Source organism: Chiloscyllium plagiosum, unplaced genomic scaffold (assembly GCF_037043375.1).
Source record: "Chiloscyllium plagiosum isolate Xiang-an unplaced genomic scaffold, Cpla_swu_hap1 HiC_scaffold_11, whole genome shotgun sequence".
Taxonomy (NCBI): Eukaryota; Metazoa; Chordata; class Chondrichthyes; order Orectolobiformes; family Hemiscylliidae; genus Chiloscyllium; species Chiloscyllium plagiosum.
In genome coordinates, this window is record NW_028270149.1 from 31303258 (window position 1) to 31324027 (window position 20770).

The following is a 20770-nucleotide window of genomic DNA, read 5'->3' on the forward strand; positions in this document are numbered from 1 at the left end:
CAACCCATCAGTTCTCACAGCCTTTTCTAGAAGCCCTATTGAGATAAAATCCCAATTAACCAATCTGTTGAGGTCCCCGGTGCCATAAGGAACAATTTCCCAACAATGTCCTTGTGCAATGTAGATATCACACCCGGAATCTGCAGATCACTAATGCTCTCAGTACCCCCAGGAACCATAGCCATTTGCTGGTACTGCAGTGGAATTGACTAGAAGGTTCAGAACTGAACCTCTTTGAACAAAGGTGAATGGGCAGAAACATCAAGGGCAGTGGGGTCCCAGCATGGGGATATTATCAATTGTGGAGGGTTGTGTCCCTGAAGGTCCCTTGGCTTCCATTAGCAGATCACTTCTTTGGGCACAGAACACCCAAGACGACAGGTGACCCCTCCCCACCTACCCGAGGTGGTTGGGGATTACCAGGGCAATGGAATAAGGCTCTTAAGTGGCACTTAAAGACCTCAACTGGTCTGTGGACAGAAAGGTAATGTTTGAACCTTCCACCCTGAACTTAACTGGAGAGTCTGGAAAGTGACAGGGTATCCACCCTGCCCCTGTCCCAACCGGTATGCTTCCATTAAATTCAGTCCATTGTTTCTCCCTTCACAGCCAGGGTCAACGACTAAACCTTTGCTGATTCTATTTGATACCTCTTCAGTTGAACAGAAATCATTCCTAAGATAATAATTTCACTGTCATACATCAACTTGAATAATGAAAAACACATGGGAGTTTAATACATTGTACTCCTTTGTGTCCTGGACTGAACATATGTATCTTTCATGTGTCTTTAAACATTCTGAAGGTGAATCAAGAAAAAATTGACACAAATAAATTAGATTGCTTTATTCATAGACAGCAAATATACTGACCAAGTCAGGGTCAGATTCATTTAGTTTGACAGTACAATTTATCATGAGGTAATGGGCTGCAGATGGAGTTTAATTTACATAAATGTGAGGTGTTGCATTTTGGAATCAGGGCAGGACTTATACACTTAATAGTAAGATCCTGGGGAGTGTTGCTGAACAAAGTGGCCTTGGAGTGAGGATCACTGTTGCTTGAAAGTAGAATCGCAGGTAGATAGGATTGTGAAGGCAGCATTTGATTTGCTTGCCTTTATTGGTCAGAGCATTGAGTATATGATTTGGGTGGCCATGTTACACCACTTTTGGAATACTGTGTGCAATTCAGGTCTCCCTGATACAGGAAGGATGTTGTGAAACTTGAAAGGGTTCAGAAAAGATTTACAAAGATGTTGCCAAGCTTGGAGGGTTTGAGCTATAGGGAGAGGCTGGGGCTATTTTCCTTGCAGCATTGGAAACTAAGGGGTGACATTACACATGTTTATAAAATCATGAGGGGCATGCATGGGGTAAATATACAAGGTCTTTTCCGTGGGATGGGGAGGAGTCCAAAACGAGAGGGCATAGGTTTAAGATTAGGGAGAAAAATTTAAAAAGGACCTAAGGTGCAAGTTTTTCATGTACAGCGTATGGAATGAGCTGCCAGAGGAAGTGGTGGAGGCTGGTACAATTACAACATTTCAAAGGCATCTGGATGGGTATATGAGGAGGAAAGGTTTACAGGGATATGGGCCAAATCCTGACAAATGGGACTAGATTAATTTAGGGATATCTGGTTGGCATGGACAAGTTGGACCGAAAGGTGTGTTTCCGTGCTGTGCATCTTTATGACTCTAATTGTCCAAAAATAATTAGCATAATAATATACCACATGCAGATCACCTCTTTTGATCTAATTTTTCACAGTCTTTTTTCAGCTGACCTGCAGCATTTCCTTTCAAAAATGAAAGCTTCACTGTCCACATCTGTGCATTTTATTATTTAGAGTTTAAAGACAGAAATAGGAAACTTGTACTTTGTCAGGTAATGACGAGAGTGTGCAAGCATAAGATACACAATAGCACATGTGCTCCCATGTCCTTCAACGTTACAACTTCCTCTGATTAAAATGAAGGAAGGGTCTAAATAATGCAGCCGTCAAAAAGCAGCACTGAAAGCATAAAAAAGTATGGTGCAATCCTAATGAATTAATCCGACCCACTCCTGAGGCACATTCTGACTAAATCGTAAATCATTGACATGGAATATGCAGAACTCTCCATCTGAAATACTACATTCTTTTTAACTGAGACTTTACCCAATTACTAAACAAATAGCAAACTAATGCTGAGAACACCATTCTGAAACTTACAGCCTCAGCCATTTCCAAATTGCTGACTTTGAATTCTTGTGACGGCTCCTGCAGCGATTTTAAAGAATCTTCACCCCTGTACAAGCAAGTAACCAAGTTACATCAAAACAAAACATAAGATGATAAATTTGAATAATGATTTTAATTTTAAATAACTAACATTCTTAGGAGTAGATGTCTTAAGATTATTTGCATTTTCTTCTTTAATTATCAACAATTTAATTTTTAAATGCTCATTTTCTATGCATTTTGTGAGGGCACAGACTCATGCAAACAAAGCTGAATAAAAATTGCCACTAACTTTAGGACTTTATTCGGACAGCCATTCTTAGCTGTTTGTCTGGACAATACCAACAGTTTTTCATCGCAGTTCTGACTTATGATTAGTTGCCCAATTTTCAATTCAAAATTATGGATTCTTTGTAATAAATACATCATAAACATTTACCTCACTAGTAGAACTCTATAAAGAGAGCCACAAGACTGATATTCCCCATTAAGTTTTTGGGTAAAGTTTATAATGATATGACAACGATATGCATCCTTTCAGGATGGAATAAAGTATTTCTTGGTAATCAACAAACTTTCTTTAAGATTAAGATGAAAGTACACCAAGACCGGAAAAAAAATCATATTTTGGGACTCTAGACAGGAAAAAAGAACACAGACTTCAAGTAGAATAGGGATGTTTCTATGATGTAACTGATACATTTGTTAAATATGCTTCACCAACATCACTCCCAAAGGTTACAAAAGGCAATTCAATTCATATTTGTTAGCCTGCATTTCGTACATTTAATTCCATTTAGACTTGAAAAAAGCACAAACCAGAGCAGGATTACAGTGGTGAGATAAGGTGAACTAGAAAAAGTGAGCAAGTGCCTGTTGTCTCAGTATTACAGTATAATATCTGATTTGTTTTAAATTCAAAAGTCCCAAAAATGAAAATCAGAAATTATGAAAACACGAAGACTGGTTTTGAAACCACAATTATGGCAGCTTATTTACAGTTAGAAAAACAAGATTTTAAAGACCTACAACTCTCAAATCATGCCAGTCAGTGGTTAAGAATCCAAGTTCTGGATGTAGGCTTCTTCGTTGAGCTGGAGGGTTCATTTCAGACGTTTCGTCACCATACTAGGTAACATATAAATAGAAAGCAGGAATCATCAGCAGTACTTCGTCTGGAGGCTGACTGAAGATGTTATCTAGTATGGTGAAAATGAATCTTCCAGCTCAGTGAATAAACCTCCATCCAGAACCTCAACCTGAGCTACAAATCTTCTCAGAACTCGCCAAGGATCCAAGTATCATGCACATTAAAAAATGGTGCTGGAATTTACAGGAAGAATGTAGATTTATAAAACTGAGAATGAAACAGCACACATACAATACACAACTGGAAATTCTGATTCATCATTTCCCTAATGCTGCAATCACAATTAAACAACAAAGTAAAGGAATACAAAGGAACCTCAATACGTGAGGTATACATGCGTGCAGAAATATGGGGAGGTCAATGCAGTGTACAACAAACTTTTCTCCAAACGCAGTAAAAGGAACAAATGACTAAATGGTTTGTCTAAAGTGTATACACACATAAGGATTTACATTTCAAACGAAATGGGAATGGAATTCAACTTTCTTATACAGTGCTGCAAATTAAAATCCTGTTGCTTACCCATCAACCAAAGCCACCTCTTCTTGTTTTCCAGGGTTTTCATCTATTAATAGAAAGAGAGAAGTCTATTTGTGGTTTCCAACAGGTAAGTAATAATTTCAAAATGTAATAATCTTGAAAATTTATAATATTTGCGTAGTATAACCTTGCGAGGGAAATCTCATGGGTTGGTAATATCACCACTACCACACTGAAGTAAAGCTGCCTCGCAAGTGCAAAACGGTGAAGTATGACATGGGAATCAAGTTTGCAATTCAATTCCTGACCCTACTTAAAGCATAAAGTGCAAACCTAACTCGAGAAAGTAATCTTTCACTGCTTGAGGACAGAGTTAGCTTACTGCAGCGAAGATGTAAAAGTTTCCATTTTTGCAAAACAGCCTCATGACAATACTGGAGGCATCCTTATTTTAAAATGAAATGTTCAATAAAAAGCCAAAGACTGGACTTGTTTAAAAAAGGTAATCTGCTCTAAAATGCATATTAACCCTTCAGTCGCACATACATAGTGCCCAACATTCGTGCATATAGAATGAAAGGTTTTCAGCAGTGGAGTACCCCATACTTGACAGAGCTATAAATGAATTAGTCACATGCCAATAGAAGCACTGAGCAGCTTATTTTGTAAAAAAAAAGCATCAGGTGATACAGTATTAACAGTGCATATATATAGTCAAAAAGTACGCTTCCGGAAAAGCACAGCTGGTCAGGCAGCATCCAAGGAGCAGGAGAGTTGATGTTTTAAGCATAAGCTCTTCATCAGGAATGTAGGGGGGCCCCCAAGGGGGCTAAGGGATAAATGGGAAGGGGTTGTTGCTGGAACAGGGGAACGTAGCTGGGAATGCAATAGGTAGATGAAGGTGGGGGGTGATAGTGATAGGTTAGAGCGGAGGGTGGAGCAGATGGGTGGGAAGGAAGATGGACAGGTAGGACAGTTCAAGAGGGTGGTGCTGAGTTAGAGGGTTGGACCTGGGATAAGGTGGGGGGTGGGGACATGATGAAACCAGTGAAATCGACATTGATTCCTTGGGTTGGAGGGTCCCAAAGCGGAAGATGAGGTATTCTTCCTCCAGATGTCAGGTGGCTAGGATTTGGCGATGGAGGCGGCCCAGGACTTCCATGTCCTTGGCGGAGTGGGAGAGGGAGTTGAAGTGTTCAGCCACAGTTCAGTGGCTTTGTTTACATGTCCCAGAAATGTTCCACAAGTTGGCGTCCTGCCTCCCCAATGTAGAGGAGACCACATAACGAGCAATGGACACAGTAGATGAAGCGTTTGGATGTGCAGGAAAATCTCAGTCAGATATGGAAGGATCCTTCGGGGCCTGGCTGGAAGTGAGGGGGGAGGTGTAGGCACAGGTTTTAAACATCTTGTGATGGCAGGGGAAGGCGCCAGGAGTGGAGGGTGGGTTGATGAGGGGCATGGACCTAACAAGGGAGATGTGGAGGGAATGGTCTGTGCAAAATGTAGATAGGGGTGGGGAGGGAAATATAGTTCTGGTGGTGGGGTCTGTTCACAGGTGAGGACCGAGGGGTTCTGTCCTTGTTTCAGTTGGAGGGGTAGAGTTCAAGGCGGAGTGTGGGAAGCAGAGGAGATATGCTGGAGGGCATCATCACCCATGTGGGAGGGGAAATTGCAGTCCTTGAAGAAGGAAGCCATCCAGATTGTTCTACGGTGGAATTGGTCCTCCTGGGAGCAGATGTGGCAGAGGCAGAGGAATTGGGAGCAAGGGATAGAGTTTTTACAGGAGTGGGTTGTGGGAGGTGGTGTTGTCAAGGTAGCTGTGAGAGTCGGTGGGTTTGAAATAAATGTCCACGTTGAGTCCTTTGCCGGAAATGGAGGTGGAGGGGTCTAGGAAGGGGAGGGAGGTGTCTGTGATGGTCGAGGAGAACTTGAGGTCAGGGTAGAAGACCATAAGTCATAGGAGTGGAAGTAAGGCCATTCGGCCCATCGAGTCCACTCCGCCATTCAATCATGGCTGATGGGCATTTCAACTCCACTTACCCGCATTCTCCCCGTAGCCCTTAATTTCTTGTGACATCAAGAATTTATCAATCTCGGCCTTGAAGACATTTAGCGTCCCAGCCTCCACTGCACTCCGCGGCAATGAATTCCACAGGCCCACCACTCTTTGGCTAAAGAAATGTCTCCGCATTTCTGTTCTGAATGTACCCCCTCTAATTCTAAGGCTGTGTCCACGGGTCCTAGTCTCCTCGCCTAATGGAAACAATTTCCTAGCGTCCACCCTTTCCAAGTCATGTATTATCTTGTAAGTTTCTATTAGATCTCCCCTTAATCTTCTAAACTCCAATGAATACAATCCCAGGATCCTCAGCCTTCACAAGAAGGTGCTTGTGAAGTTTAGCGCCACCCTCTTGAACTGTCCTATCTGTCCATCTTCCTTCCCACCTATCCGCTCCATCCTCCACTCCAACCTATCACCAGCAACTCCCACATCTACCTATCGCATTCCCAGCTACCTTCCCCCAGCCCCATCCCTCTCCCATTTATCTCTCAGGCCCCTTTGCACACCCATACATTCCTGATGAAGAGCTCATGCTCGAAGTGTTTCTCTCCTGCTCCTCAGATGCTGCCTGACCTGCTGTGCTTTTCCAGCACCATACTTTTTGACTCTGATTTCCAGCATCTGCAGTCCCCACTTTCTAATAGTGCTATATAAATGCACTAGGAACATCAAACATCCCAAGGCACATCATAGAAGTGAAATTTAACACCAAGTCACGTATTAGGCACAGATGACTAAATATTTGGTCAAAAGATGGTTTTAATTAATGTCTTAAAAGAGAGATTGAGGTCCTAAGGTCTCAGAAGCTTAAGGTTTGGCTCTCAATGTAAAACAATTAAAATCAGACCTCCACCTTATTTTTTGCATAAAAATCAACATTTTCCTAGCTACCATCAGTTCTGAAGGGTCGTTGGACCCAAAACTTTAATTCTCGATTTCCCTCCACAGTTGCTGCCAGACCTGATGAGCTTTTCCAGCAATTTCAGTTTTTGTTTCTGATTTCCAGCATCCGCAGTTACATAGATAGAACAATATAGCGCAGGAGAGGCCCCTCGGCCCTTGATGTTGCGTCGAACTGTGAACTAATCTAAGCCCATCTCCCTACACTATCCCATCATCATCCATGTGCTTATTCAAAGATTGTTTAAGTCTCCCTAATGTGGTTGGGTTAACTACATTAGCAGGCAGGGCATTCCACGCCCTTCCCACTCTCTGAGTAAAGAACCTGCCTCTGACATCTGTCTTAAATCTATCACCCCTCAATTTGTAGCTATGCTCCCTTGTACAAGACTTTGGGAAAAGACTTTCACTTTCGACCCTATCTAATACTCTGATCGTCTTGTATGTCTCCATCAAATCCCCTCTTAGCCTTCTTCTTTCCAATGAGAACAGACCCAAGTCTCTCAGCTTTTCCTCATAAGAGCTTCCCTTCAGATCAGGCAACACCCAGGGTAAACACCCTGGTTAGTGGGCGGCACGGTGGCACAGTGGTTAGCACTGCTGCCTCACAGCGCCAGAGACCCAGGTTCAATTCCCACCTCAGGCGACTGACTGTGTGGAGTTTGCACATTCTCCCAGTGTCTGCGTGGGTTTCCTCCGGGTGCTCCGGTTTCCTCCCACAGTCCAAAAATGTGCAGGTTAGGTGAATTGGCCACGCTAAATTGCCTGTAGTGTTAGGTGCAGAGGTAAATGTAGGGGAATGGGTCTGGGTGGGTGCGCTTCGGCGGGTCGGTGTGGTCTTGTTGGGCCAAAGGGCCTGTTTCCACACTGTAAAGTAATCTAATCTAATCTAAATCTCCTCTGCACCTTTTCCAATGCTTCCACATCCTTCCCGAAATATGGCAACCAGAGCCGTATACAATATTCCAAATGCGCCCGCACTAGCGTTTTGTATAGTTGCAGCATGATATTGCGGATTGGGAACTCAATCTCTCTACCAATAAAACCTAACATACCCTTATGCCTTCTTAACAGCACTATCCACGTGGGTGGCAACTTTCAGGGATCTATGTACATGGACTCCAAGATCCCTATGCACATTCACATTACCAAGAATTTTTCCATTCACCCAGTATTCTGCCTACCTGTTATTCTTCCCAAAGTGAATCACCTCTCAGTTATCTGCATTGAACTCCATTTGCCACCTCTTGGCCCAGTTCTGCAGTTTATCCAAGTCCACCTGCAACCTGCAACATTCTACCACACTGTCCACTACTCCACGAACTTTAGTGTCATCTGCACACCCACTAACCCACCCACCTATGCCTGCGTCTAAGTCATTCATAAAAATGACAAACAGCAGTGGTACCAAAACAGATCCTTGTGGCACACCACTAGTAACCGGACTCCAAGCTGAAAATTTTCCACCAAACACCACTCGCTGCCTTCTTACAAAAAGCCAGTTTCTAACCCAAACTGCTAAATCACTCTTAATCTCATGCCTCTGCATTTTCTCCAACAGCCTACCATGTGGAACGTTATCAAAGGTCTTACTGAAGTCCATGTACACGATGTCGACTGCCCTACCCTCATCTACATGCTTGGTCACTTCTCAAAAAACTCAATGAGGTTTGTGAGACATGACCTACCCTTGACAAAACCATGTTGACTACCTGCAATCAAATTGTTGCTTGCTAGATGATTATTAATCCTATCTCTCACAATCCTTTCCAATAACAGATGTAAGGCTCACTGGTCTATAATAACCTGGGTCATCTCTATTGCCCTTCTTGAACAAGGGCACAACATTTGCAATCCTCCAGTAGTCTGGTACAAAACCTGTAGATAATGATGACTCAAAGATCAAAGCCAAAGGTTCCAACACCTCCTCCCTAGCTTCCCAGAGAATCCTTCGATAAATCCCACCCGGCCCAGGGGACGTGTCTATTTTTACTCCTTCTAGAATTGATAACACTTCTTCCTGACTAACCTTGATCCTTTCTGGTCTAATATCACATATCTCATTCTTCTCCTCTGAAATATTCTCCTTTTCCGGAGTGAAAACCGATGAGAAATATTCGTTGAGCTCCTCTCCGATCTCCACAGGGTCCACATACAACTTCCCAATTCTGTCTTTGGCCCTATTCCTACCCTACTCATCCTTTAATTCCTCAGTTCTTTCAGTTTTTTTTAACAACTTATTTTCCCATATTATATTTTGTCTGTGAAGCTTTTATCCATTCAGCAACCTGTCTATATTCCACTGCAGACTCTTTGTGTCACCTTAACTACTTGCATTTCCATCTTTGTGTCATCCCCAAACTTGACGATTGCACATTCATTTTCCTCATCAAGTCATTAATGTGTATCGCAAATAACGGTCACCCCAGCATTGATATCTATGGCACACCATTAGTTACAAGTTACCACCCTGAAGATGGCCTCTTTATCCCAATTCTGTCTTTGATAATTAGCCAACCCTCTATCCATGCTAATATACTATCCCCAACATCATGGCTCTTAAGCAGCCTTATGATTAGATTAGATTAGATTAGATTCCTGACAGTGTGGAAACAGGCCCTTCAGCCCAACAAGTCCACACCGACCCTCCGAAAAGCAACCCACCCAGACCCATTCCCCTCCAATTACCCCTGACTAATGCACCTAACACTAAGGGCAATTTAGCATGGCCAATTCACCTAATCTGCACATCTTTTGACTGTGGGAGGAAACCAGAGCACCCAGAGGAAACCCACGCAGACACGGGGAGAATGTGCAAACTCCACGAGTGGTTCTTATCAAGCACGTTTTGGAAATCCAAATATATTACATCCACTGGTTTCCCCTAAATCTATCCTCAGAATTGCTTGTTACCTCCTCAAGAATTGTAGTAAATTGGTGAGATACAAGTTCCCCAGCAGCACTGCAATGGTGTGGGCAGGGCAAGTGTTGGAGGGTTCAGGCAGATATCACTATTATTTCACTTAGGGAAAAAAGGTCCAGATGTCAATGCAATCATCCACATAGTAAGGATAACAATCAGAACCAAATAAAACAAGTCAAAGAGAAATGCAATGGCAACTGACCAACTGAAAAAGTAAATAAGCAGGGGTAACTCAAGCAAGGAAGAGATTCGAGTGGAAGAGCATGGTGGCACAGTGGTTAGCACTGCTGCCTCACAGCGCCAGAGACCCGGGTTCAATTCCCGCCTCAGTCGACTGACTGTGTGGAGTTTGCACGTTCTCCCCGTGTCTGCGTGGGTTTCCTCCGGGTGCTCCGGTTTCCTCCCACAGTCCAAAGATGTGCAGGGCCAGGTGAATTGGCCATACTAAATTGCCCGTAGTGTTAGGTAAGGGGTAAATGTAGGGGTATGGGTGGGTTTCGCTTCGGCGGGTCGGTGTGGACTTGTTGGGCCGAAGGGCCTGTTTCCACACTGTAATGTAATCTAATCTAATTAGCACCAGACAGAATATCTGGTAATAATGTCAAAAAAAGTGCTGATGGAGCAGTTAGGGTTGCTGCTCAGGAGGAGGCAGCTACAAGTGACTCAGTGTGAACTTTATCAGATACCAAGAACGGCAGAGAGGGAAGCTGTAGCCTTGTCCAAGAAAGTGTCAAGCCTGGGCTCCGAAGCAGAAGAAGAACAAGGTCAAGAATTAAAAAATGATTGTGGTAGGGTTTAGGAGGGTACTGATATGAAGAAGTGAGAGGAGAGAGAGGTCATAGGGTCATAGAGATGTACAGCATGGAAACAGACCCTTCGGTCCAACCCGTCCATGCCGACCAGATATCCCAACCCAATCTAGTATAGAGGAAATAACCTATTATAAAAATAGGAAATATCAATGGAGGGACAACTTAAGTTCCAAAGGTCTGGTTATTAAGGGGGATGTATTCCAATAGTGTCACAGTCCAATAAAATTGATGCAGATAGAGTTAACCTGTAAAATTGACAAATTCTTGATCAGGTTAGAGAAAGGCACACCTGATGATTTAAGTACTGAATCCATTTAAAAGGTAGAGCATCAATGCATTTGCTGATTGTCCATGTACCATTTTGACGAAAGGTCATCAATCGGAAACATTAACATGGCTTCCATCCACAGATATCATTTGGACCTTGTTTTTCCAATATTTCTTCTGGTTTCAGATTTCCAGCATCACAGTATTTTACTTTTATACGGCTACATTGATGAACATAGTTGAATGGGAATAAGATTCAGATGTGCAGAAACAGTTACAAGGTATTGAAAAGACACTGGTGTGATTGGAGATCACCCTAAGTTTGAGAAGCCACACAGAAATGTACATCAATACAGAAGAGTGAATCTCTGGCTAGGAACCAAACTGCAACTGAAGCTGAAAAAATATCCAGTAAAACTGGTAGGCCAGTGACAAGCTCAGCAGGGGACTGTAGCAGTCGGAAAGGGTGCAGATACATTTAATCAAATGTGATTAAGTGCGGTATGTTCAAGTGTGTTATGACATATCTCTACTGCAGTCAGGACTTAACCCAGCCTTCTGGCCCAGAGACAGGGTCACCCTAAGGGCTTGAGCTAATCAAAGCTATTTTATAACTTAAACAACACTTCACAGTCTCACAGTGTAGCACAGTGCTGATATGTAATCTTGATGCCCAGAGAAGTTCAAACATTTAGGAAACAATTCAGGGCTCGCTGCAGAAGTCAGAGAGTAGGTCTGGTCTGGGATGGGCACTGACAGCGTAAACTGGCATTTAACTTTTAGTTATAGGTACAGTGTACCTTCAATTAAGAGCCAGAGGAATCTAAAATAGTAGAAGTGAAGTTGTACCAATCTGGGGGTTGTGAGGAGGGACAGAACATGATGGAGTCCTTTTTCAAGGATCTGGAACTCCTGGGCATGACTCCTGAAGAAGAGTCTTTTCTCAATGCCCCCTTCTCAGAGCAAGAGATGCAGGAGGCTGTGAAACAGCTTCAGAGTGGAAAGACACCCAGTTCTGATGGTCTTCCCAGTGAATTCTACAAGGAATTTATAAACATATTGTCTGACCCAATGCTCAACATGTTCAATGACTCAGAGTCATGATCGTCTCCCACTATCTCTGAGACGGCATTTGACCGAGTTGAGTGGCCGTGCCTTTTTTATGCTCTGGAGCGGTTGGGCTTGGGCGAAGACATTACAAGGTGGGTAAAGGTTCTCTACAGTGATCCTCTCACTGCAATCAAGGAATTTTAACATTTTTAGGGGCAGCCGGCAGGGCTGTCCCCTTTCACCATTGCTTTTTATGTTGGTAATTGGACAGTTGTGGTGGCCATTAGTAGGGATTCCGATATATCGGCTCCAGAAGTGGGATCAAAATAACATTAGATTTCGTTGTACGCAGACGACGTTTTTTTTTGTCAAATCCAGCAGCTTCGGTGCCTCGCCTGATACAACACATCAGCACGTTTGGCACCTTTGCAGGGTACAAGATTAATTTTGCAAAATCAGAGGCTATGCCTATGGGTGGTCTTACGAAGGTGCTAGGTCTTGAGGGTGAATATTGATTCCCATTTAAATGTCACAGTGGGGTTTTATCTATTTGGACATATTCATCACTTTAGTTCTAGATCGGTTATAGAGTCATAGAGATGTACAGCATGAAAACAGACCCTTCGGTCCAACCTGTCCATGCCAACCAGATATCCCAACCCGATCTAGCCCCACCTGCCAACCCCTGGCACATATCCCTCCAAACCCTTCCTATTCATATACCCATCCAAATGCCTCTTAAATGTTGCAATTGTACCAGCCTCCACCACATCCTCTGGCAGCTCATTCCATACACTTACCACCATCTGTGTGAAAACGTTGCCCCTTAGGTCTCTTTTATATCTTTCCCCTCTCACCCAAAACCTATGCCCTCTAGTTCTGGACTCCCCCACCCCAGGGAAAAGACTTTGCCTATTTATCCTATCCACGCCCCTTATAATTTTGTAAACCTCTATAAGGTCAGCCCTCAGCCTCCGACGCTCCAGGGAAAACAGCCCCAGCCTGTTCAGCCTCTCTCTATAGCTCAGATCCTCCAATCCTGGCAACATCCTTGTAAATCTTTTCTGAACTCTTTCAAATTTCACAACATCTTTCCGATGGAATATTGCGTGAAATTTCCTAACAGTGGCCTAACCAATGTCCTGTACAGCCGCAACATGACCCCCCCAACTCCTGTACTCATTACTCTGACCAATAAAGGAAAGCATACCAAACGCCTTCTTCACTATCCTATCTACCTGTGAATCCACTTTCAAGGAGCTATGAACCTGCACTCCAAGGTATCTTTGTTCAGCAACACTCCCTGGGACCTTACCATTAAGTGTATAAGTCCTGCTAAGATTTGCTTTCCCAAAATGCAGCACCTCGCATTTATCTGAATTAAACTCCATCTGCCACTACTCAGCCCATTGGCCAATCTGGTCAAGATCCTGATGTAATCTGAGGTAACCCTCTTCGCTGTCCACTAAACCTCCAATTTTGGTGTCATCTGCAAACTTACTAACTGTACCTTTTATGCTCGCATCCAAATCATTTATGTAATTGACAAAAAGTAGAGGACCCATCACTGATCCTTGTGGCACTCCATTGGTCACAGGCCTCCAGTCTGAAAAACAACCCTCCACCACCACCCTCTGTCTTCTACCTTTGAGCTAGTTCTGTATCCAAATGGCTAGTTCTCCCTGTATCCTATGAGATCTAACCTTGCTAATCAGTTGCCCATGGGGAACCTTGTCGAACACCTTACTGAAGTCCATATGGATCACATCTACTGCTCTACCGTCATCAATCTTTTTTGTGACTTCTTCAAGAAACTCAATCAAATTTGTGAGACATGATTTCCCACTCACAAAGCCATGTTGACTATCCCAAATCAGTCCTTGCATTTCCAAATACATGTACATCCTGTCCCTCAGGATTCCCTCCAACAACTTGCCCACCACCGAGGTCAGGCTCACCGGTCTATAGTTCCCTGGCTCGTCTTTACCGCCTTTCTTAAACAGTGGCACCACGTTTGCCAACCTCCAGTCTTCCGGCACCTCACCCATGACTATCGATAATACAAATATCTCAGCAACAGGCCCAGCAATCACTTCTCTAGCTTCCCACAGAGTTCTCGGGTACACCTGATCAGGTCCCGGTCATTTATCCACTTTTAACCGTTTCAAGACATCCAGCACTTCCTCCTCTGTAACCTGGACATTTTGCAAGATGTCACCATCTATTTCCTTACAGTCTATATCTTCCATATCCTTTTCCACAGTAAATACTGATGCAAAAGATTCATTTAGTATCTCCCCCATTTTCTGTGGCTCCACACAAAGGCCGCCTTGCTGATCTTCGGTTGTTTAAAGCTAATTTTATTCAATTATTTAATGAAATCAAACAAGACCTTAAAGAAGTGCTTCTGGTCTCATGGTTAGGTCGAATAGCTCTTATTAAGATGAATATTCTCCCCCCGTTTGTTGTATCCTATATGGCTGCTCCCTGTGATTTTCGATAAGAAATGTTCAGGACACTGAACGTTGGTCCAGTTCTTTTATTTGGCATTGTAAGCGGCCCCTTATTAAAATTAGCTAAACTGCAATTGCCTCACCGATTAGGATGAGTGGATCTCCTGGACATTAAAAACTATCAACTAAGCTCGCTTTTATCTTACGTGAGTGATTGGGCTTGTGGGGACACTCTTTCAATATGGTTAGATATCAAAACCTCTCAGGAAGGGTGCCCCCTTACTAGCTTGCTGCTTTTGGATAAAATTAGGACAGTTAAGGAATATTGCCATAACCCAATTGTTATGAATAGTTATAAAGCATGGAGGACAATTCGGCAGAGGAAAGGCAACATTGGCAAAACATCTTCTCTTACATCTATAGTGGGTATGCCAGCTTGCCATCCAGGGACGATAGATTCAGGATTCAAACATTAGGGGTGTGTCTTGCATGGGCGAGTTATTTGAGGGAGACACAATGATGTCCTTTGATCAGTTAGCACGGAAATATGTGCTACATAATAATACTTCTCTCGTTTTGTTCAAGTTAGGGATTTTATTCAAAAAATTATGACACTTCTGACTAATTCCCTACAAATTCAACATGGAGAGGAGGGTGCTCAGTGCTAAGAGTACACTTTTTGTCAGCACTTCCTAAACATGGGGGTTGATTGACATCAATGGAACATCAATTCCATTAAAAAAAACCTTATCATGGTTAGGTACAAAACTTTCCGTGGTGGGATTTATTGGCAGTTAATGCACAAATGCAACCACTTCACAAGATTCTCAGGAAGTTCGACAGCAAATTGATCCACTTTTTTTTGAGAGGCTGACAGTGTAACAGCACAAATTGTCCAGCAAATTGTGGCAATTGTTAATTTATGCCACATTGTTTCCTTGGCAAAAATTGCTGAGAAACTTACACATTAATAATTTTGCTGCCATTTAACTCACTATTGTGTTGACATCAAATTCTGACTAAATGCACAACCACACAGACCATCGGGGATCAATCTACACTCTGCATCCTGCTCTTAGCCAGGTTGACAATACATGACCTAGAATGAACGCTTGGAGGGCATCAGTGAAACCTTAAATCTGCATGAGTTACAAGGGAAGAAGTGCATTGGATGGAATGGGGGACTTTAGAAACTAGTAACTATTTATGAGGCAATTCAGAAGAAAATGCTTTCCCTTAAACTGACCTATATAAACTGTGATAATTGATTCATGAACTGAGTGGCACTGCAGGGCATGCTGAGATGGTAAACACAAGTTGTTTCTTTAGTGCATTTCACTTGTAAAAAAGTAAAATCTAATTGCTGCACTCATAGGAACAGCAATTAAAACTCGGTCGTTACCCCTTCTCCTTTCAAATAAAATTAAGAAGCTTGGAATGACTTTGAGTGAATCACTTGCAATGCAATGCTTCTGATTATCTCGACACTAATGAAAGGTCGCAGGTAATCTGTTTACATCGAGAATGCTGCAAAAGTAAGTGTGTGCGCGCTTTCTGCTGCGGGGACTTAGGCCAACAAAAGGGCATTGTCCCTTTAAAGGCAATGTTGACTGATCCCCGGACAGTCCATGTTCTGGAAACACTTGCAGCCAAGACACAAACATGCACTTCCAGCGCTTCGTTCACTCCTGAGTAAAATGCACCGAGGCAAGCCCGCTCCCAGCTCCTGGGGAAGTGGCGCCGTCCCCCGGCGCCGTCCCCAGGCTTTCCCGGGATTTGCTCACCTCCGTACAGCCAGTTCTCTTCATCATCGTCGGCGTCCAGGCCGCCGCCGGGCGCTGCCGTACTCTCTGCAGCCGAGCCCAGCGAATCCATTTCGGTCGCCATTCCGAGTGAGTGCCGGGCGGGGCGGGGAAGCACTGGGGTCCACGCCGATGGTCTCGGAGCAGGGGGCTGGAAGGAGGAGGAGGAGGAGAAAGGGGAGGGGAAACCGGATGGTAGTGCAGCCGCCGGAGCGGGAGCACAGTCGGGCATACAGCGGCAGAGTCCACCCTACCGAGTCCGCGCCGCCATCAACTGCCAGCACTCTTCCGCAGGGTCATAGCGCCCGCCCTCCACACACACACACACACAGTGTACAGCACATAATCTACAACACAAACATCAACGCAACGGTCAACCTGGCAGAACCTAACGAAATGAATTATTGTCTAATAAATAACACGCCTGCTTTCAAAACTAAAGCTAGAATTTTACAAAGCAAGGAACTGCTGGAAATCTGAAACTAAAAGTGGTGGCGAAAGTCAGCAACTCTGGCAGCATCTGTAGAGGGGAAGGATCAGCGGACTCGAAACATCAACTCCCTCTTTCTCTCCCTCAGTTAAAAATCACACAACAACCAAGTTATAGTCCAACAGGTTTATTTGGACGCACTAGCTTTCGGAGGGCTGCTCATCCGTCAGGATGTTTTGGAAGAGGATGATAAGACACAGAATTTACAGCAAAAGATTACAGTGCCATGCACCTGAAATGAAATATTGATTGCCAGCAATCTAGGTTTGTTCAATATTTCATTTCAGTTGCAAGACACTGTAATCTTTTGCTATAAATTCTGTCTTATGATCCTCTTCTAAAGCTACCTGATGAAGGAGCAGCACTCCAAAAGCTATTGCTTCCAAATAAACAGGTTGGACGATAACCCAGTGTTGTGGGATTTTTAACTTTGTCCACCTAGTCCAATGCTGGCACCTCCACATCATTTCTTTCTCTTGACGGATGCTGTCAGACTTGCTGAGTTTCTCCAGCAATATTTTTGTTTCACTTTATATTGGGTCAAATGACTCATTAATCTGTCCCCCTCCTTTACACATTATCTCATGGCTGTATTTACCCAATATTTAACCAGTTATTAGTTGGTGGCCCTGTGCTGTCATATAAGATTATACAGTTAAACCAATACAAATATAGAATGCAGGACTTATCAGCAGTGTGTCGCCTGAGGCCCACTGAAGACGTTACCTAGTAGGGAGATGAAATGTCTGGAAATGAACATTCCAGCTCAGCAAGCAAACCGACATCAACAAGTTAAACCAGTACTTGTTACCAATTCTAATGCCAATCATCTGAGTGATTTGTACTCCGATCATACACCATGAGTTGCAAAGAATCTTTAGAATTGGAATATCCTTTATTGTCGTGTGTACTCAAATACAGTAGTACAGTGAGAAGTTTACAGTGCCACCCCACATGATGCCATCTTAGCTAAAAAGTACTGAGGTAAAAATCTTAGATACAAAATACAGAGATAAGAATAAGTTAAATAACCTAACAGTTATTAATAGAATAAATTAGAAAAGTAAGAACTAAAGTTAAAACTGAACATTATGGTCTTTCTATAAATGACCTTCAGTAAATCAATGCAGGGAGCTTCCACATGTGGTGTGACCGGGCTCACAAACCGCTGACTGGCCGCTCCAGTCCCCAGTTCAACAACCATCTCCTCTTGGGGCACGCTGGTCATCCTGCTCTGTTCGGGCCTCCAGCCGCTGGGTGTTCCACTCCACTTGGGGCTATGCTGGCCATCCCGCTCTGTTCTGGTGTCCAGGCCGCTGAGCGTTCCACTCCATTTGGGGGCACACTGGCTATCCTGCTCTGCTCGAGTCTCTAGGCTGCTGGGCGTCCCATTCCACTTGGTGGCACGCTGGCCGTCCCGCTCTGCTCGGGCCTCCAGCCCACTGGCCATCTGCTCTGCTTGGGCCTTGAGCCAGCTCTGTTCCATGCCTCCTGCCCACTCTGCTCTGACCCTCAGCCACTCCGATGTTGTCACTGTCGCTTCAAGGTATGTTTCCAAAAACACCATTTTTTAAAAAATTTAAAAGAGAGAAGAAAAACGAGTAAAGATAAGAAAGAATAAAACAGACGGAATGGATGAACACCAAGCTGAGGAACACTGCCTACTCCGGCGCCACCATCTTAGAGTCATCATGAGTATTACTGACCTTCCTATTTATTAAGAGTCATAGAATCATAGATATACAACACAGAAGCAGACCCTTCAGTCCTATTTGTCCATGCTGACCAGATATATTATATAAATTTCATCCCATTTGCTAACATTTGGCCCATATCCCTCTAAACTCTTCCTATTCATGTACCCATCCAGATGCCTTTTTTATGTTGTAATTGTACCAGCCTCCACCACTTCCTCTGGCAACACATCCCATACACACATCACCCTCTGCGTGAAAAAGTTGCCTCTTAGGTCCCTTTTATATCTTTTCCCTCTCACCATAAACCTATGCCCTCTAGTTCTGGACTCCCCCACTCCGGCGGAAAGAACTTGCCTATTTATCCTATCCATGCCCCTCATAATTTTATTAAACTCTATAAGGTCACCCCTCAGCCTCTGATGCTCCAGAGAAAATAGCCCCAGTATATTCAGCCTCTCCCTACAGCTCAAACTCTCCAAACCTGGCAACATCCATGTAAATCTTTTCTGAACCCGTTCAAATTTCACAATATCCTTCCTATAGGAGGGAGACCAATAATTGAAAAGTGGGCGAACCAATGTCCTGTGTGGCTGCAACATGACCTTGCAACTCCTATACTCAATGACTGACTAATAAAGGCAAGCATACCAAATGCCTTCTTCACTATTCTATCTATGTGCGGCTCCATTCTCAAGAAAATATAAACCTGCACTCCAAGGTCTCTTTGTTCAGCAACACTCCCCACAACCTTACAATTAAGTATTTAAGTCCTGTCCTGATTTGCCTTTCCAAAATGCGATACCTCACATTTATCTAAATTACACTTTGTTCCACAACCCATTGACCCATTTGAACAAGATATTGTTGTATTTTGAGGTAACCCTCTTCGCTGTCCAGAACACCTCCAATTTCAGCATCATCTGCAAATTTACTAACTATACCTCTGGTATTCACATCCAACTCATTTATATAAATGTCAAAAAACAGTAGTCCCAGCACCGATCCTTGTGGCATACCCTGGTCACAGACCTCCAATCTGAAAAGCAACCCTTCACCACCACTCTTTATCTTCTACCTTCAAGCCAGGTCTGTATCCCTTTATTCCACGTGATCTAATCTTGTTAACCAGTCTACCAGAAGGAACCTTGTTGAATGCCTTACTGAAGTCCGTATAGATCACATCCACTGCCCTGCCCTCATCATCTTTTTTCATTACTTCTTCAACAACTCAATCCAGTTAGTGAGATACGATTTCCCAAGCACAAAGCCATGTTGATTCTCCCTAATCAGTCCTTGCCTTTCCAAATACATGTAAATCCTGTCCCTCAGGATTCCGTCCAATAACTTGCCCACCCGTGTCAGTCTCACCCTGGCTTTTCCTTACCACCTTTCTTAAATAGTGGCACAACACCAGCCAGTCTCCAATCTTCGGGCACCTCATCTATGGCTATTGATGATACAAGTATCTCAGCAAGGGACTCAGCAATCTCATACTTTGCTTCCCAAAGAATTCTAGGGTATGCCTGATCAGGTCCCAAGGATTTATTCATCTTTATACATTTTAAGATGTCCAGCACCTTCTCCCCTGTAATATGGACATTTATCAAGATGTCACCATATATTTCCTCACATTCTATATCTTCCATATACTTCACCACAGTAAACACTGATGCAAAATACTCATTTACTATGTCACCGATCTTCTGCAGTTCCACAATTAGGTGGCCTTGCTGATCTTTAAGGGGCCCTAACCTCTCCCAAGTTACCCTTTTGTCCTTAATCTATCTGTAGAATTTCTTTGGATTCTCCTTAACCCTATTTGCCAAATCCATTTCATGTTTCCCTTTTGCCCTCCTGATTTCCCTCTTAAGCATACTCCTACTGTCTTTATACACCTCAAGGGATTCACTTCGTTCCTGTTGTCTATATGTAACTTATGCATCCTTCTTTTCTTGACCAAAACCTCAATTTCTCTAGTTATCCAGCATTGCCTACACCTACCAGCTGTGCCTTTCACCCTAACAGGAACATACTGTCTCTGGACTCTTGTAATCTCATTTTTTAATGCTTCCCATTTTCTAGCTGTCCCTTTACCTGCAAATATCTGCCCCCAATCAACTTTTGAAAGTTCCAACCTAATACTGCCAAATTGGCCTTCCTCCAATTTAGAACTTTAACATTTACATCCAGTCTATCCTTTTTCATTACTATTTTAAAATCAATAGAATTATGGTCACTGGCTCAAAAGTGCTCCCCACTGACACCTCAGTCACCTGCCCTGCCTTATTTCCCAAGAGTTGGTCAAGGTTTACACCTCTAGTTGGTGCATCCACGTACAGAATCAAAAAAGTTTCTTGTACACACTTAACAAATTCCTTTCCATCCAAGCCCTTAACATCGTGGCAGAACCAGTCCATGTTTGGAAAGTTAAAATCCCCTACCATAATCACCCTAT

The 20770-nt window shown here is 43.4% G+C and overlaps 1 protein-coding gene across 3 annotated transcripts in view; it reads right to left on the reverse strand.

The window, feature by feature from the left end:
• Positions 1-16399, reverse strand: part of LOC122557323 (pre-mRNA 3'-end-processing factor FIP1-like) — a 48836-nt gene extending 32437 nt beyond the window's left edge. For all 3 annotated transcript variants that reach the window (XM_087991962.1, XM_087991961.1, XM_087991960.1), the window contains exons 1-3: positions 16111-16399; positions 3899-3941; positions 2218-2293 (exon numbers count right to left, since the gene is read on the reverse strand). In XM_087991962.1, the coding sequence (XP_087848088.1) occupies positions 2218-2293; positions 3899-3941; positions 16111-16360 (369 nt within the window). In that variant the 5' untranslated portion in view covers positions 16361-16399. The remainder of the gene's footprint in view (positions 1-2217; positions 2294-3898; positions 3942-16110) is intronic.
• Positions 16400-20770: the final 4371 nt, after the last annotated feature.